This window comes from Xenopus tropicalis, chromosome 5 (genome assembly GCF_000004195.4).
Source record: "Xenopus tropicalis strain Nigerian chromosome 5, UCB_Xtro_10.0, whole genome shotgun sequence".
In the NCBI taxonomy this organism is placed as follows: Eukaryota; Metazoa; Chordata; class Amphibia; order Anura; family Pipidae; genus Xenopus; species Xenopus tropicalis.
The window spans coordinates 57,244,991-57,258,118 of record NC_030681.2 but is presented as its reverse complement, the minus strand read 5'-3'; the positions used below and the strand labels follow the sequence as shown (position 1 = coordinate 57,258,118).

Below are 13,128 nucleotides of genomic sequence, written 5' to 3'. Positions count from 1 at the left end.
TATAAAGGAGTTCTTCTCACTACCTGAACGTCACTTTCTGCCATATTTAAAGATATAGGTGTTTACTAAAGTCGGTAAAATATTGTCAATAAACTATCACCATGTAAATGTAAAAATAATTATTTGCCTGCCCCTTCTTTACTGCTGGTTGTTACTCTTGAAACAATGTATCAGAAGCTAATTGAGATGTGCAGAAACATGCAGGCATTGTGGGAATGGCTAGAGGAGAACTGGCTTCAGCTACACTTTAAATTTATTTAAATTTTTGTTTTCTTTAATAAGAGAAAAAAAGGTTTCCCCTTCAGTCATTGATATTTTTTTGCATTTGGAGGACAACTGTAATGATTTGTAAATTTTGGGTTCTAAGGGATCTAGTAGTACATTTTCTATCAAATTTATAAAGCTTATTTGTATATGATATCTGTTACTTATTATTCTACCTTTTATTTATCGTCAGTTAATAAACAGTGTACTTAATTAATATAAAATGTTAAAGTGATATTATATCCCTACATACTGTAAAGATGCAAATGTGCTAATGCTTCTTTTGTTTTGTGGAGTTTAAACGTTCACAGTCACTTTGCCAACCTTGGCACGAGGAACCACCGATATTAAGAAACACATTTATTTGCTACATTTTCAAGAGATTGTTAAGAAATTGTAATATTTTATCTATTATCTATTCCAATGTTGCACAGCTTATATTTCCTAGTTATGTTCAAAGGGATCTTGTGTCCAGTATTAGAAATGTTCGACAGTTCCTTGACAATGACCTTTAGGAGCTTCAGTTCTTGAAGAAAAAAGCAAAAGCTTGTGGTAAACAAAGTTCATTTCTGACAGATGGATTGAATGACAGAGAGGTTGTGAGTGCCAGAATAGCCCTGGCAGAGGAGGAAATGTTCAGTGGAATCCAACAGGAGAGGAGGTGTGAACAGGTGCGGGGCTGCTGACGGAAGGGGAACCAGATGGAATGAGCCAGAGCCAGTTTATTTAAAGGAAAAAGCAGAAAACATTGATCATATATAGGATCAATGGCTAAAATGAGGCTTTTTTAATAACTGTAGTATAAATGTATGAATGTTAATTGAAATTTATTTCTGTGAGTGCACTTGGCAGATATTTCCCTCTTTCACAGGTTCCAAATGTATTTATTTTTTTCAAGAAATCTAAGTAGATTTTTTAGTATGAGGCTTCTGACAGAAGAACCAGCTGGAATAAACAAAGAGCCAGTTTATTAAAATAAGAAAGCTGAAAACACTAACTATATATGGAATATGGAATTAATGATGAAGTGTACCCTGCAGTTTTTGCCACCATCCAGTCTTCAATGTAACTAATTTAGTAGGCCCTTTTCAATTTCATACAGATGTGCAAAATACTGTTAAACTGTACTATCATAATTCTAATCTTCCTGTATGTTTGTCTAAAAATTGTGCATTGACTGGTTTGTCTGAAATAGGAGGAGCGTTTATTTTATTACATAAAGTCTTATTGAAAAAATGTATATAGTAGAATTAAGTCTAAAACAACTGGACTTTTCTTGGAGTCTTTTCTTGAAAACGTTTCACCACTTATCCAAGTGGCTTCTTTAGTTCAAATGACTGGTAGGGAATTCCCCAGCATTGAAACCCTTGAAGGCAGTACTGTGTGAGCTGCCATATAACTTACCTGCCTAGACTGAGGAATTCTCTATACTTTTCAGTGCAACAGTACAGTCTATAGGGGTTCTTTCCATTATTAAAGGTATTTAAAGGAGAAGGAAAGGTAAAAGGTAAAAATGAAGTAAACAGGGCTTCCAGGGGCGGACCCAGCAGATGGCCGCATTTTAGAAGGGCTCCTGAACCAGGACCAAATTTGCTCGTTTAAGCAGCCAAAACAAGCCACCCAATACACCATATCAGGCATACCTGGTGAGAGGATAAAGAAGAGAAAAGGCAAATACCATAGTCTGGCTCATCCCTCCCCTGCAACCCCAGAAAGCAGTGCACCCACCTCGCGGACCTGGACCGGACACCGTCCCACCTAATGCTGCTCCACTTGGCTAACGATGAGAAAGCAAGGCGGACAGGTGCGGCTCCCATCGCCAAAGCCCCTACAGAGGCATAAAGTAAGTCCGGTCACGGGAGGGCAAAATATCTGGACTGCAACACTACTCGCACAACAGGAAGTGTGGCCCAAAGACACCTTCACACCACAAGCACCCTGTATAAGCGAACCTCCACAACAATACCTGCCACCGAACTACAATTCTATATTTACTCTAAGTAGCAACACATATCCTACTAAAAACAGGCCTAAAGTTTACACTTACTAACCCTGACGCTAACCGCCATAACAGGATGTGCAGGCCAAAACCTCCTCGTGCCACACACACCCTGTGTACACGAGTCTCCACAACTTTTTTTCTTCGCTATCACACTACAATATTAATCTACCGTTAAGCGGCAACACAGACTCTGATAAAAACAGGCCTAGAAGCTTCTACCCACTAACTTTGTAGAACAAACGGCTAATCACCAAATCCAAATGTGCTGATACATTACCCAGTATTGCAATAAAACTTTAAAACCTCACTTCTGAAAATGGGAAATACCACCCCAGCTGTTCGAATGTAAATATATGTAAAACTATTTGCCTAGACAGAGGGGACATACCCATCCGACCAGACAAAGTACAGCAAACTGTCACAACCAAATAGAAGGAAGCCATAAACAACAGATCTGAACAACATTACTCAGCCCCATAACACAAAAAACAACCAAAATATCCTGGAATGGAAAAATACCTTGGCTCAACAACGACCATGCCACCAAGACAAACAAAACAGAAATTAAAAGAAAAAAAGGCAGCGCAAGACCCAGAACAAATGGAAACAAGCAATGAAACACCTACTCCACCACAACAAACGACTCAAGCCCAAGACCTAGCACAATTACTAGGCCCATTGTTAGAACAAAAGCTAGCAAGCATAAAAGAATCAATGACAGAAAGGATGACAGAGGCTGAACAATGAATTTCCACACTCGAAGATGAACTTGATAAAGCACAGAAATCGATAGACCTGCAACAACACAAAATCATCATAATGGCAGACAAAATAGACGACCTGGAAAACAGGATTAGGCGAAACAGCCTACGGCTGGTAGGAATACCAGAGTCTGTAAAAGGTCCAGAACTCGAACGACAACTAAAAAAAGAACTCCCAGAAATGCTCAAAATGGAAGAAGCACACTCCCACTTTTTAAATGAAAGATACCACAGAATCGGGCCTCCACCCCTCAAAGACACAAACAGACCAAGGCAAATAATATTCAAATTACTCAACTATACTGACAAAACGAACATTTTAGCAGCTTACAGGAAAATCAGATCTTTACTACCAAGAACACCGTATCTTGCTTTTCCAGGACTTTTCAGCTTCAGTAGCAGTAAAACACAAAGAATTCTCTCCAGTATGCAGACTCCTATATATCAGATCACGCCCTAATTTCCACTGAGCTAAAATTACTGACACCCCAGCCACGCTCATATAACTGGAGATTTCCAACTCACCTGTGTTCCAATGGGGATTCCCAAACCTTCCTGAAAACCAGCTGGGAAAACTATATTGACGACAATATTAATCATTGGGATAACCCACAAATACTTTGGGCAGCGGCAAAACTGGTATTAAGAGGCCACATAACATCATATTTAATTAGCAAACAAAATATTACAATGACAAAGACCAAATCACTTTTTGAGGCTTTATTAACAGAAAAAGCATATCAGTCATTAAGCTATACAACACACAAATTTTATAGACATGGAAATAAATCAGGGAAGCTCTTAACACTCCTTGCAAAAGACAAACCAGGAACAAATTTATACAAAAACTTAGAACACCAGAAGGATGGACACAGGATCCAAAGTGGGAAATTTACAGGACCTGATGGTCTCCCAGCAGAATTTTACAAACAACTGGCATCAGACATAACCCCTACCTTAGAAACGCTGTACAATAATACCTTACAGGGACACGAAGCCAGTGTTGCCAGGATAATATTAATCCTCAAAGGCAGAGACAAAACAGAACCAAGCTCATACAGGCCCATATCACTCCTAAATCAAGACATTAAAATAATATCTAAAATAATGGCTGACAGATTACAACAGACACTACCGAAAATACTCACCGAACATCAAACTTAGGAAAGTACTAACAGCTGTTTCCCAAAGCAACCTAGAAAACAGAAAACAAGAAATGTTAAACTTAGATGCTAAAATTCCAGCATTTTGCCAAACAAACATTAAACCTATACAATACGCCTAGCACATTTATAACAGTCAACAACTGTAACTCGGATAGATTCACCATAGGAAGAGGAGCACGTCAGGGATGTCCCCTATGCCCCCCTCCTATTTAACTAAGCCATAGACCCCCCTGATAAGGCACATGATTAAAGAACCCGAACTAAAAGGAATCCAAATAGGCCAAACAACTCTTAAAATAACAGCATTCACACACAACATTTTGCTATTTCTTAGCCAACCTCAAACAGAAATACCCGCAATTCTAACAATAATAAAAAGATTTGGCAGAGTAGCAGGCTTTCAAATAAACCTAGATAAATCAGAAACTCTACAACTCACCCAATCAACATCCCTTAACTGGACCACACATTTCCCCTTCAAAAAACGCCCCACAATAAGTCTTGCTAAACTGGAACAACCAAAACACCTAGGAGGACTTAATCTCCCAAACATTAAAGAATACAACGAAGCAACTCTCCTTAGATATGCTGGAGACTAGCTACTAAATAGATATCAACATCACTAGACCAACATTTAATCGGAGAATATTCCATCAACTACCTACTTCACACACCCTCAACAAATCTTCCACTCACCACGCAAAACAACCCTCTATTCATAGACACCCGCAAAGCATGGCACTCTGTGAGGCGAAAAAACTAATTATCACTTAACATATCTCCATATTTAACATGGCTAGGAAATAAAAACTTTCCTACAGGCCTAAACAACCCTATCCCACTCCAATGGAGTGAAGAAGGACGCCACAACATCTATCAGGAAAGGACCTCACAAATATATCCCAAACTGATCTGGCTAAAAAATACCCATTCACAACCCTACACATATACCTACGTATGCAAATAACACACTGTGACACAAATCATGAAACATCTTACAGACAAGGATAAAAATAGTCCAACGAATATGGAAAGACAAAAATACAAAACAAACTACATCAACTATATACCAAACTATCCGAACACTCATCAACATTGATAATGAAAATTTACATAACTTCAAATGGACAACCGATATCCCAAACACAACTACAACAGATATTTTAAAATAACACATAGGAGCCATGAAACTGACCCCAGTAAGCAAATACCAAGAAATGGCAATACAAATCCTCCACAACTCCTATCTCACCCCAGCAAGGAGATACAAAATGGGCAACTTACCCTCTGACAAATGCCTCTGATGCCTCACCTCTAACGCACACCTAATACATAATTTATGGTCGTGCCCTAAAATACAAATCTTTTGGAAAGAAGTAGCCTCATATTGGACCCAGATAACCGAAAAACTCCTTCAAATAAACTTAGAGTGGGTGCTTTTCAGTAAAACTACATCCTACACGCAACTAAACCTAAAAAACAGCTAGCTGAGAGACTATCGGCAGCAGCCCGGAAAACAATATTACATCAATGGTTAACCCCAGACACTCCATCCATAACATTAGTAAAACAAAAACTACATCATATCTTTTACACACACACAACAAAATTCTTCAACATATTGCTTGCATACATATCCTCCCTCCCACAATCAATCAGATACCTTACAGTTTATACATTCAGGCAGACCACATGGTACGATATGGAAACACTCAGGGAACATCCACTACTAACTGAAGCAACCTAGTACTTTCAAAACCAACAAAATCAAGAAACTGAACAACAAAACTACGGACCCCCCAGGAGCCAACAAATAAACAGAATGTTGGCTAACTACTTGCAGTGAAAGCTATCTCTTATAAGGTAAAAAAAAACAGGTATGAGCTAAAAGTTTTAACCTAGTTATGAATGTTAACTTCAAATGTTCTATATTTCAAACATTTTGTGATTCACGAGACATGAATGTAAAACAAAACACCATAACGAATGTCTTAACAGATATGTCTGACAATATGAAAATAAAAACAAAGTAAACTTTATCAGAAAGGTTTGTGTAAATAGCACTCACAGAGTCCTCTATCAAAAGAAACACAGGATTTCTTTTCTTCTTTTGTGTATACATGTTCTGTTCCAGACCTCCTGCTCTCAGAAAAATTCTTCAGGGCATGGGCACGAGTCTGCTTATTTTGCTCCTCTCTCCCATTAGTATTTTCTTCCCCCTCCCAACTCTGTGTAATATGAGCAATCAGCAGTCAGATCTGCATCACGGAAGCTACTGAAACCAAGCTAAAATGGCAGCTGCTATCTTAACAGGGAGCTTCTAGGGCTGTTTACTCAGGTATGGTAAACCTTTGTGCTGAATAAATATAGCGTTCTAGCTCGAATGTGGCTAATCTATTGGTAGTCTAATGCCAGGTTACCTTTCCTTCTCCTTTAAAGTTCTTCCATATATAGAAAGTGAGATATAAACCTCTGAACTGGTGTCCTTGCAGGAAACTTTGAAAATTGCAGGAGAAAAAAAGCCTTTTAAAAAAAAAAAAAAAAAAAAAATATGAGAGAGTACTTTCTTCTATAACAGCCTTTTTTTACTTAAGTCCTACAAATAATACATTTGACATTTTACAGATTTTTTTTCCAGCATATGCTTTTACTGTTTTTATGTGAGGTAAGATGCAGTTAATGAATGAAACACAGTGGTAAGACACATGGTTTATTTTAGTTACCTCATTAATCATTTGTATTGACATATATAGAAATGCTATAGGTGTTCCATATCTGGTAATGTTGCAAGTGTGTTATATGCCCCTGATTTTAACGATGTGCCCCTAACAATATACTGTGAAACATCTCAACATATGGTCACATTATTATGTGCAATGTGTTTTTACCTCAAGGTGCGGCTCTTTTAAAGTTAATTTGATGGGTCGAAGTGTTAAATATACAAATTATTTTAGAAGCTGTTATATGTATTGGGCACTAACATTAATCATTAAATCATGGCTGTTACTATTATTTTTACACAATGTGCAAGGATTCAGTACTCCCACCAAGTAAGTTAAAACATTCTCCTTTTATAATCAATGTGCACTTATCTCAATGAATTAATAAAGACGAGATAGGATTCTTACCTGCCGGTACAAGGGCGATGCTATACAGCAGCTAATTTTAAATTCACAAAGCCCACCTTACATCAACCAAAGCAAATCTTTTGAAATTAGGTATGCGCAAAGCTTTTGATACATTATCTTTGCCTACATTATATCCTGAATAAATGGGGTTTTGAATCAAACTTTCTAACATAGATAAAAGCCTCCCAGCGCATACCTTACAAAAATGGCTTTATTTCATCACCTTTCAACTTAATGTGACACACTTGGCAGGGATGCCCTCTTAAGACCATACTATTCGACTTGGCTATAGAACCCCTAGCATCCCTAATACGATCAAATCCTAACATTACAGGTCTTATAGTCAACAATACTCACCCTTACATATCAATGTTTGCTTATGACATAACACTGCTGATTACACAACAATTATTTATTGCCCAGTTTGTATAATATATTATATAAATTTGGTAAACTCTCCGGTTTATAGAATAACCATGACAAAACTGAAGCTCACTTAACATCTGCCTTCCACAGGATATGGTGAAATTACTTAAATTAAACTTTAAATGGAAAGCAAATCACATTTCCATCCTAGGAGTAAACATCTCCCCACAATTTTCTTGACTATACATAGTAAATTATCTTAAACTTTATTGCTGTCTTGCTAAACTAATGGAAGAGGGGAATAAATATGAGATTTCATTGATAGGAGGGATCAATGCAGTATTTTACTCAAAATGTTATGTTTCTTTTAAACTCTGTCGTCCCTCTCTCTTATTTTCATTTTCTATTTTTATTTTTTGTATATTTGCATTTTTATATTTACTTTATATTCTCCTAGTTATGGCCTGATTATGCTCCCTCTCCCCACTATCATCTTTTATGTATTTTGATTTTGTGAACGTTCGGTTGATGTGGGTTTCACATTCGATGTCCCCCTACCTCTGTGCTCTACAACATTTAATATCTCTATTTTCTTTCATTTTCTACCCATATGCTACCCATGTATCGTCCCAGGTAATTTTTGCTATATGCTTTATTTTGCTACGTTCTTTATTACGTTACATTTTTTATTTCCTTGTTGATACATTTTTTGACTAGATTCTTTTGTTTTCGTTTTGTTTTGCAACATATAAATGACTGGTGGAGGGAGTAAACCATGTCACTATCCAAATCTTTGTTGGAAGTTTGTATGTGGGACATGTGTATGTGGGGGTGGTTACATCACTGACCTTGCACTGCTGTATTTGGTGTTATGTCACCATGTTTTGTTTCCCGCCAAACACTGTATATATGGGCTAATGCACTCTTGTTTTGTAAATTTAAAAAAAGGCTGTTGCAACAGCCGAAACATAAGTTCAACTTAAGTCCTGTGTGAGCGGTTCCCTTGCTGTAAGCTGTTTTTTTGTATACTTAAAGTTTGAAGTTTGTACACCTGAAGATTAATATTAGATTAAAAAATATTTTACCTACACCACTTCATTACTATCAGGAAGAAAGCAGGAGCTTAGGCAGCTAAATTCAGTGTAAATGTGTAGGAAAGAAGGGTTTTTTGTTCCAAGAGTACTGGGCTGATTTTTCTTTGGGTTACATTCTCTATAGCTGTTTTGGATTTTACCTCAATGAAATGGGGACAAGTGGATGACTAAAATATTGGAGCAGTTTTAAACTTGCCAAGGGACTGGTGTATGCTACAAACCACCTAGCTTAAGTGAGGAGAATAAAGCCTGGACAGTTTTACAAATGGAAAAGGCTTCACAACTAAAGGAAGTTGTGATAATGGGTGACTACAGTTATCCAGGCATTAACTGAAGTAATGGGCTAAACATGTTCAGAAACCAATCAGGTTTGTGAATATGCTCAATGGCATCTTTTTGTCTTTGATTTAAGAATATGCTGTTTCGCACCTGGTAATACCTTTATTTCTAGCCCTAGTGTTGGTCTTCAAAATGTTAGTTAACAAAGGAAAGACATAGCAAACCAAAACAATCATGGTACAGTGGAGGAAATAATTATTTGACCCCTCACTGATTTTGTAAGTTTGTCCAATGACAAGGAAATGAAAAGTCTCAGAACAGTATCATTTCAATGGTAGGTTTATTTTAACAGTGGCAGATAGCACATCAAAAGGAAAATCGAAAAAATAACTTTAAATAAAAGATAGCAACTGATTTGCATTTCATTGAGTGAAATAAGTTTTTGAACCCTCTAACAAAAAAAGACTTAATACTTAGTGGAAAAACCCTTGTTTGCAAGCACATGTGCCTTCTTGAGCAGGGGGACCTTGCGAGCCCTGCAGGATTTTAATCCATTGCGGTGTAATGTGTTTCCAATGGTTTTCTTGGTGACTGTGGTCCCTGCTAATTTGAGGTCATTAACTAACTCCTCCCGTGTAGTTCTAGAATGCTTTTTCACCTTTCTCAGAATCATTGACACCCCACGAGGTGAGATCTTGCGTGGAGCCCCAGAGCGAGGTCGATTGATGGTCATTTTGTGCTCCTTCCATTTTCGAACAATCGCACCAACAGTTGTCACCTTCTCTCCCAGCTTCTTGCTAATGGTTTTGTAGCCCATTCCAGCCTTGTGCAGGTCTACAATTTTGTCTCTGACATCCTTGGACAGCTCTTTGGTCTTTCCCATGTTGGAGAGTTTGGAGTCTGCTTGATTGATTGATTCTGTGGACAGGTGTCTTTTATACAGGTGACTAGTGAAGACAGGTGTCCTTAATGAGGTTGACTAATTGAGTAGAAGTGTCTAACCACTCTGTGGGAGCCAGAACTCTTAATGGTTGGTAGGGGTTCAAAAACTTATTTCACTCAATGAAATGCAAATCAGTTGCTATCTTTTATTTAAAGTTATTTTTTCGATTTTCCTTTTGATGTGCTATCTGCCACTGTTAAAATAAACCTACCATTGAAATGATACTGTTCTGAGACTTTTCATTTCTTTGTCATTGGACAAACTTACAAAATCAGTGAGGGGTCAAATAATTATTTCCTCCACTGTATGTAAAAAGGTTATTGTATAAAGTTGATTTTATTTTCTCTGGAGAAAGGGAACTTGATTACTTTTTAAAAGTTCATTAGAGACCAGGGGCGGGCCAAGCCGACCGGGCGCCCTAGGCAACCCGGTCGGCTAACTCCGCCCACCTCCTCGCCCCCCCGAACGGCGCATGCGCGCCAAAGCAGAGGAGGCGGTGCAGGGGGGGGGGGCGATTAGATCAGTCATTGCCTCCGCCGCTAATGACAAGCGGCGGCGGCAATGACAAAGTAGCACTAGGGGTAGGCAGGAGCTCTCCTGCCTGGCACCCCTCAATCGTTGCGCCCTAGGCAGCTGCCTCTTCTGCCTACCCCTAGTTCCGGCCCTGTTAGAGACACTATAGAAACATAAAGGAAAACAAGAGAACACCCCTTTAGACCAGAGAAAGTGAACTTTCACATAAAACAGCAGAAATTGTTCTTCGTGGTTAGGGCAGTGAGGTTGTGATACCCTGTTGTCATTTAAAAAAAAAATCCTTGAAGAGGTCAGGCACGCGCTCTCAATGACATTACCTGGTAAAATGGCCGCAGGGTGACACGCAAAACGGAGCAGAAAAGAATGCGGTGGTGCAGGCTGAAGGAGGAGATTGAGGGAGCAGCACTTATGCGGTTTAAGTGGGTGTAAGTTGCCCTATCCATTAGAAGTGAAATTAAAATTAGGGTTGACATCTCCTTTAAGTATGTGTCTGGCTGTTTGTGTTCTCTTCTTCTGGTTAGCAGGAGGAGAGTTCTGCTACATTGTTGCAAGATTCAGAACCACATATCAGACCACTGAAAACTTTAAATTAATATCTATATTGGAAAGTTGCTTAAAATGTATCTCATTATGCAAAAAAAAATCCTCTATAATTTCCCCTGAACACTATAAATGCAGCACCAGATTTACATATTATTGATCGTAGGACACATAGCAGTATTAATGCATTTCCAGATTCTCATTTAATGTCATGGGCAAACAATATAATGAATGTAGTGGCAACTTCACACTTAGGGGCAGATTCATCAAAGTAAGAGTTCTAATCCGGAAATGGGTAAAATTCGGATTAAATACAATAATTTCTGATGATCGAAAATGCTTACTAAAAAAATCGTAATAGCCATGATAATATTGTTGTGGCGATCCGAAAGTCACAAAATTTTCGTATCCGAAAAATCGTAAATGGCGGAAAACCTTTCTAACTTTGATCCTTCTGTTTATGATATTGGAAGCCTCCCATAGGACTCAATGGCACTCTGCAGCTCCAACCTGACCCAAGGAAAGTCACCATAACAAAACTTTAATGAATCCGAAACTTTTGTACTCTGTGTGACAAATACGATTTTGACGCATACATTGTTTAGCAAATTGTCGTAAGGTACGGAAAAGTTGCGCAAATTAACGAAAAAGTCGCCAAAAATGTAATGTGCAGATACCCGTGCAATCCTCAATCTGCAGTTTTCAGGTGTAATTTCCGGCACTCAAAATGACATCTGCACACTAGGCACAAGTTTGGTGATTCAGTTGATGCAGGCCACTGTGGGAACCCTGGAGCTACCACGACTTTCAAGAGCAGTAGCTTGAGTGCTCACTGTGTCAATAGACCCACTGTGCACAATTCACAAAAAGTAAGCAGAATAAAAGCAATTGCACCAAGTGCAGGTATCGGACCCCTTATCCGGAAACCCATTATCCGGAAAGCTCCGAATTACGGAAAGCCCTTCTCCCATAGACTCCATTTTAATCAAATAATTCAGAATTTTAAAACCGATTTCCCTTTTCTCTGTAGTAATAAAACAGTACGTTGTACTTGATTCCAGCTAAGATATAAAGAATCCTTATTGGATGCAACAATCCTATTGGGTTTAATTAATGTTTTATTGATTTTTTAGTAGACTCAAGGTATGGAGATCCACATTACGGAAATACCCCTTATCCAGAATACCCTTGGTCCCGAGCATTCTGGATAACAGGTCCTATACCTGTACAATTATGCAGAAGTGCAAAGGGCACTTTTGAATGCAAGTAGTTTGGCAGTTTAATTGCTGTGCTCATAGTTTAAATGGGCTTTACATACAGCAAACCCTCATTCATTGTTTACTTCTGCTTAAAGGAGTTAGAATGACAACCACACACACTTTTTAAAATCAGAAATAATTGCTTGATTTGTATTTGTTGTCTTTTTTATTTTTCTCTTAATTGAAAAGTTTTTTTTAGCATTTTACATTGAGTAAAACAATCATTTCAGTGTATGAAAAAAAAAATAAAATTAACAATCAGAGGATTAACATCTGTTCTATACATTTTCAGGGACATAAAAGAAATGTAACTTGTCCAGTTTATGGATTAATGATTTAATGTTTTTTCTTTATGTGTTTATTTTGAAGGTTGGAGAAAGATGATATTCAGCAAAGACTCAGCAGTGAAGTAAGGTCATTGGCCTTTCAGACCCAGAAATGTGAACAGGAGCTAAAACAGAAGATGCAGCAAATGGAAGCCCAGCATGACCAAATGGGTAGGTGGTTTGAAAGATTAGAGCCTGTGCATTCTCTCACTGGCCAGGTTTATGGCATACTGTGAAATGACATCAGGAACACCTGTAACCTTTGGCTGGCCGAAGGGAGCAGATGCTAAGTTCACCAGAGATTTTGAATTACATATTAGTTAGTGTTTAAAAAGGAAAATGAAAAGTATTGCCCACTGTCTGTTGATTCACAGCGCTGCTCACACATCTGTTGCACCATCTGCATTATGAGTTTATTTACCTGTGTTCAAGAACTGTAAAGCTAAGAGAGACCAAACAAAGTGGG

The 13,128-nt window shown here is 38.1% G+C and overlaps 1 protein-coding gene across 3 annotated transcripts in view; it reads left to right on the top strand.

Moving 5' to 3' along the window:
- sdccag8 (serologically defined colon cancer antigen 8) overlaps positions 1 to 13,128 on the top strand; it is a 142,068-nt gene that overhangs the window by 71,252 nt on the left and 57,688 nt on the right. For all 3 annotated transcript variants that reach the window (XM_012963721.3, XM_012963720.3, XM_012963723.3), the window contains one exon: positions 12,706 to 12,833. In XM_012963721.3, the coding sequence (XP_012819175.2) occupies positions 12,706 to 12,833 (128 nt within the window). The remainder of the gene's footprint in view (positions 1 to 12,705; positions 12,834 to 13,128) is intronic.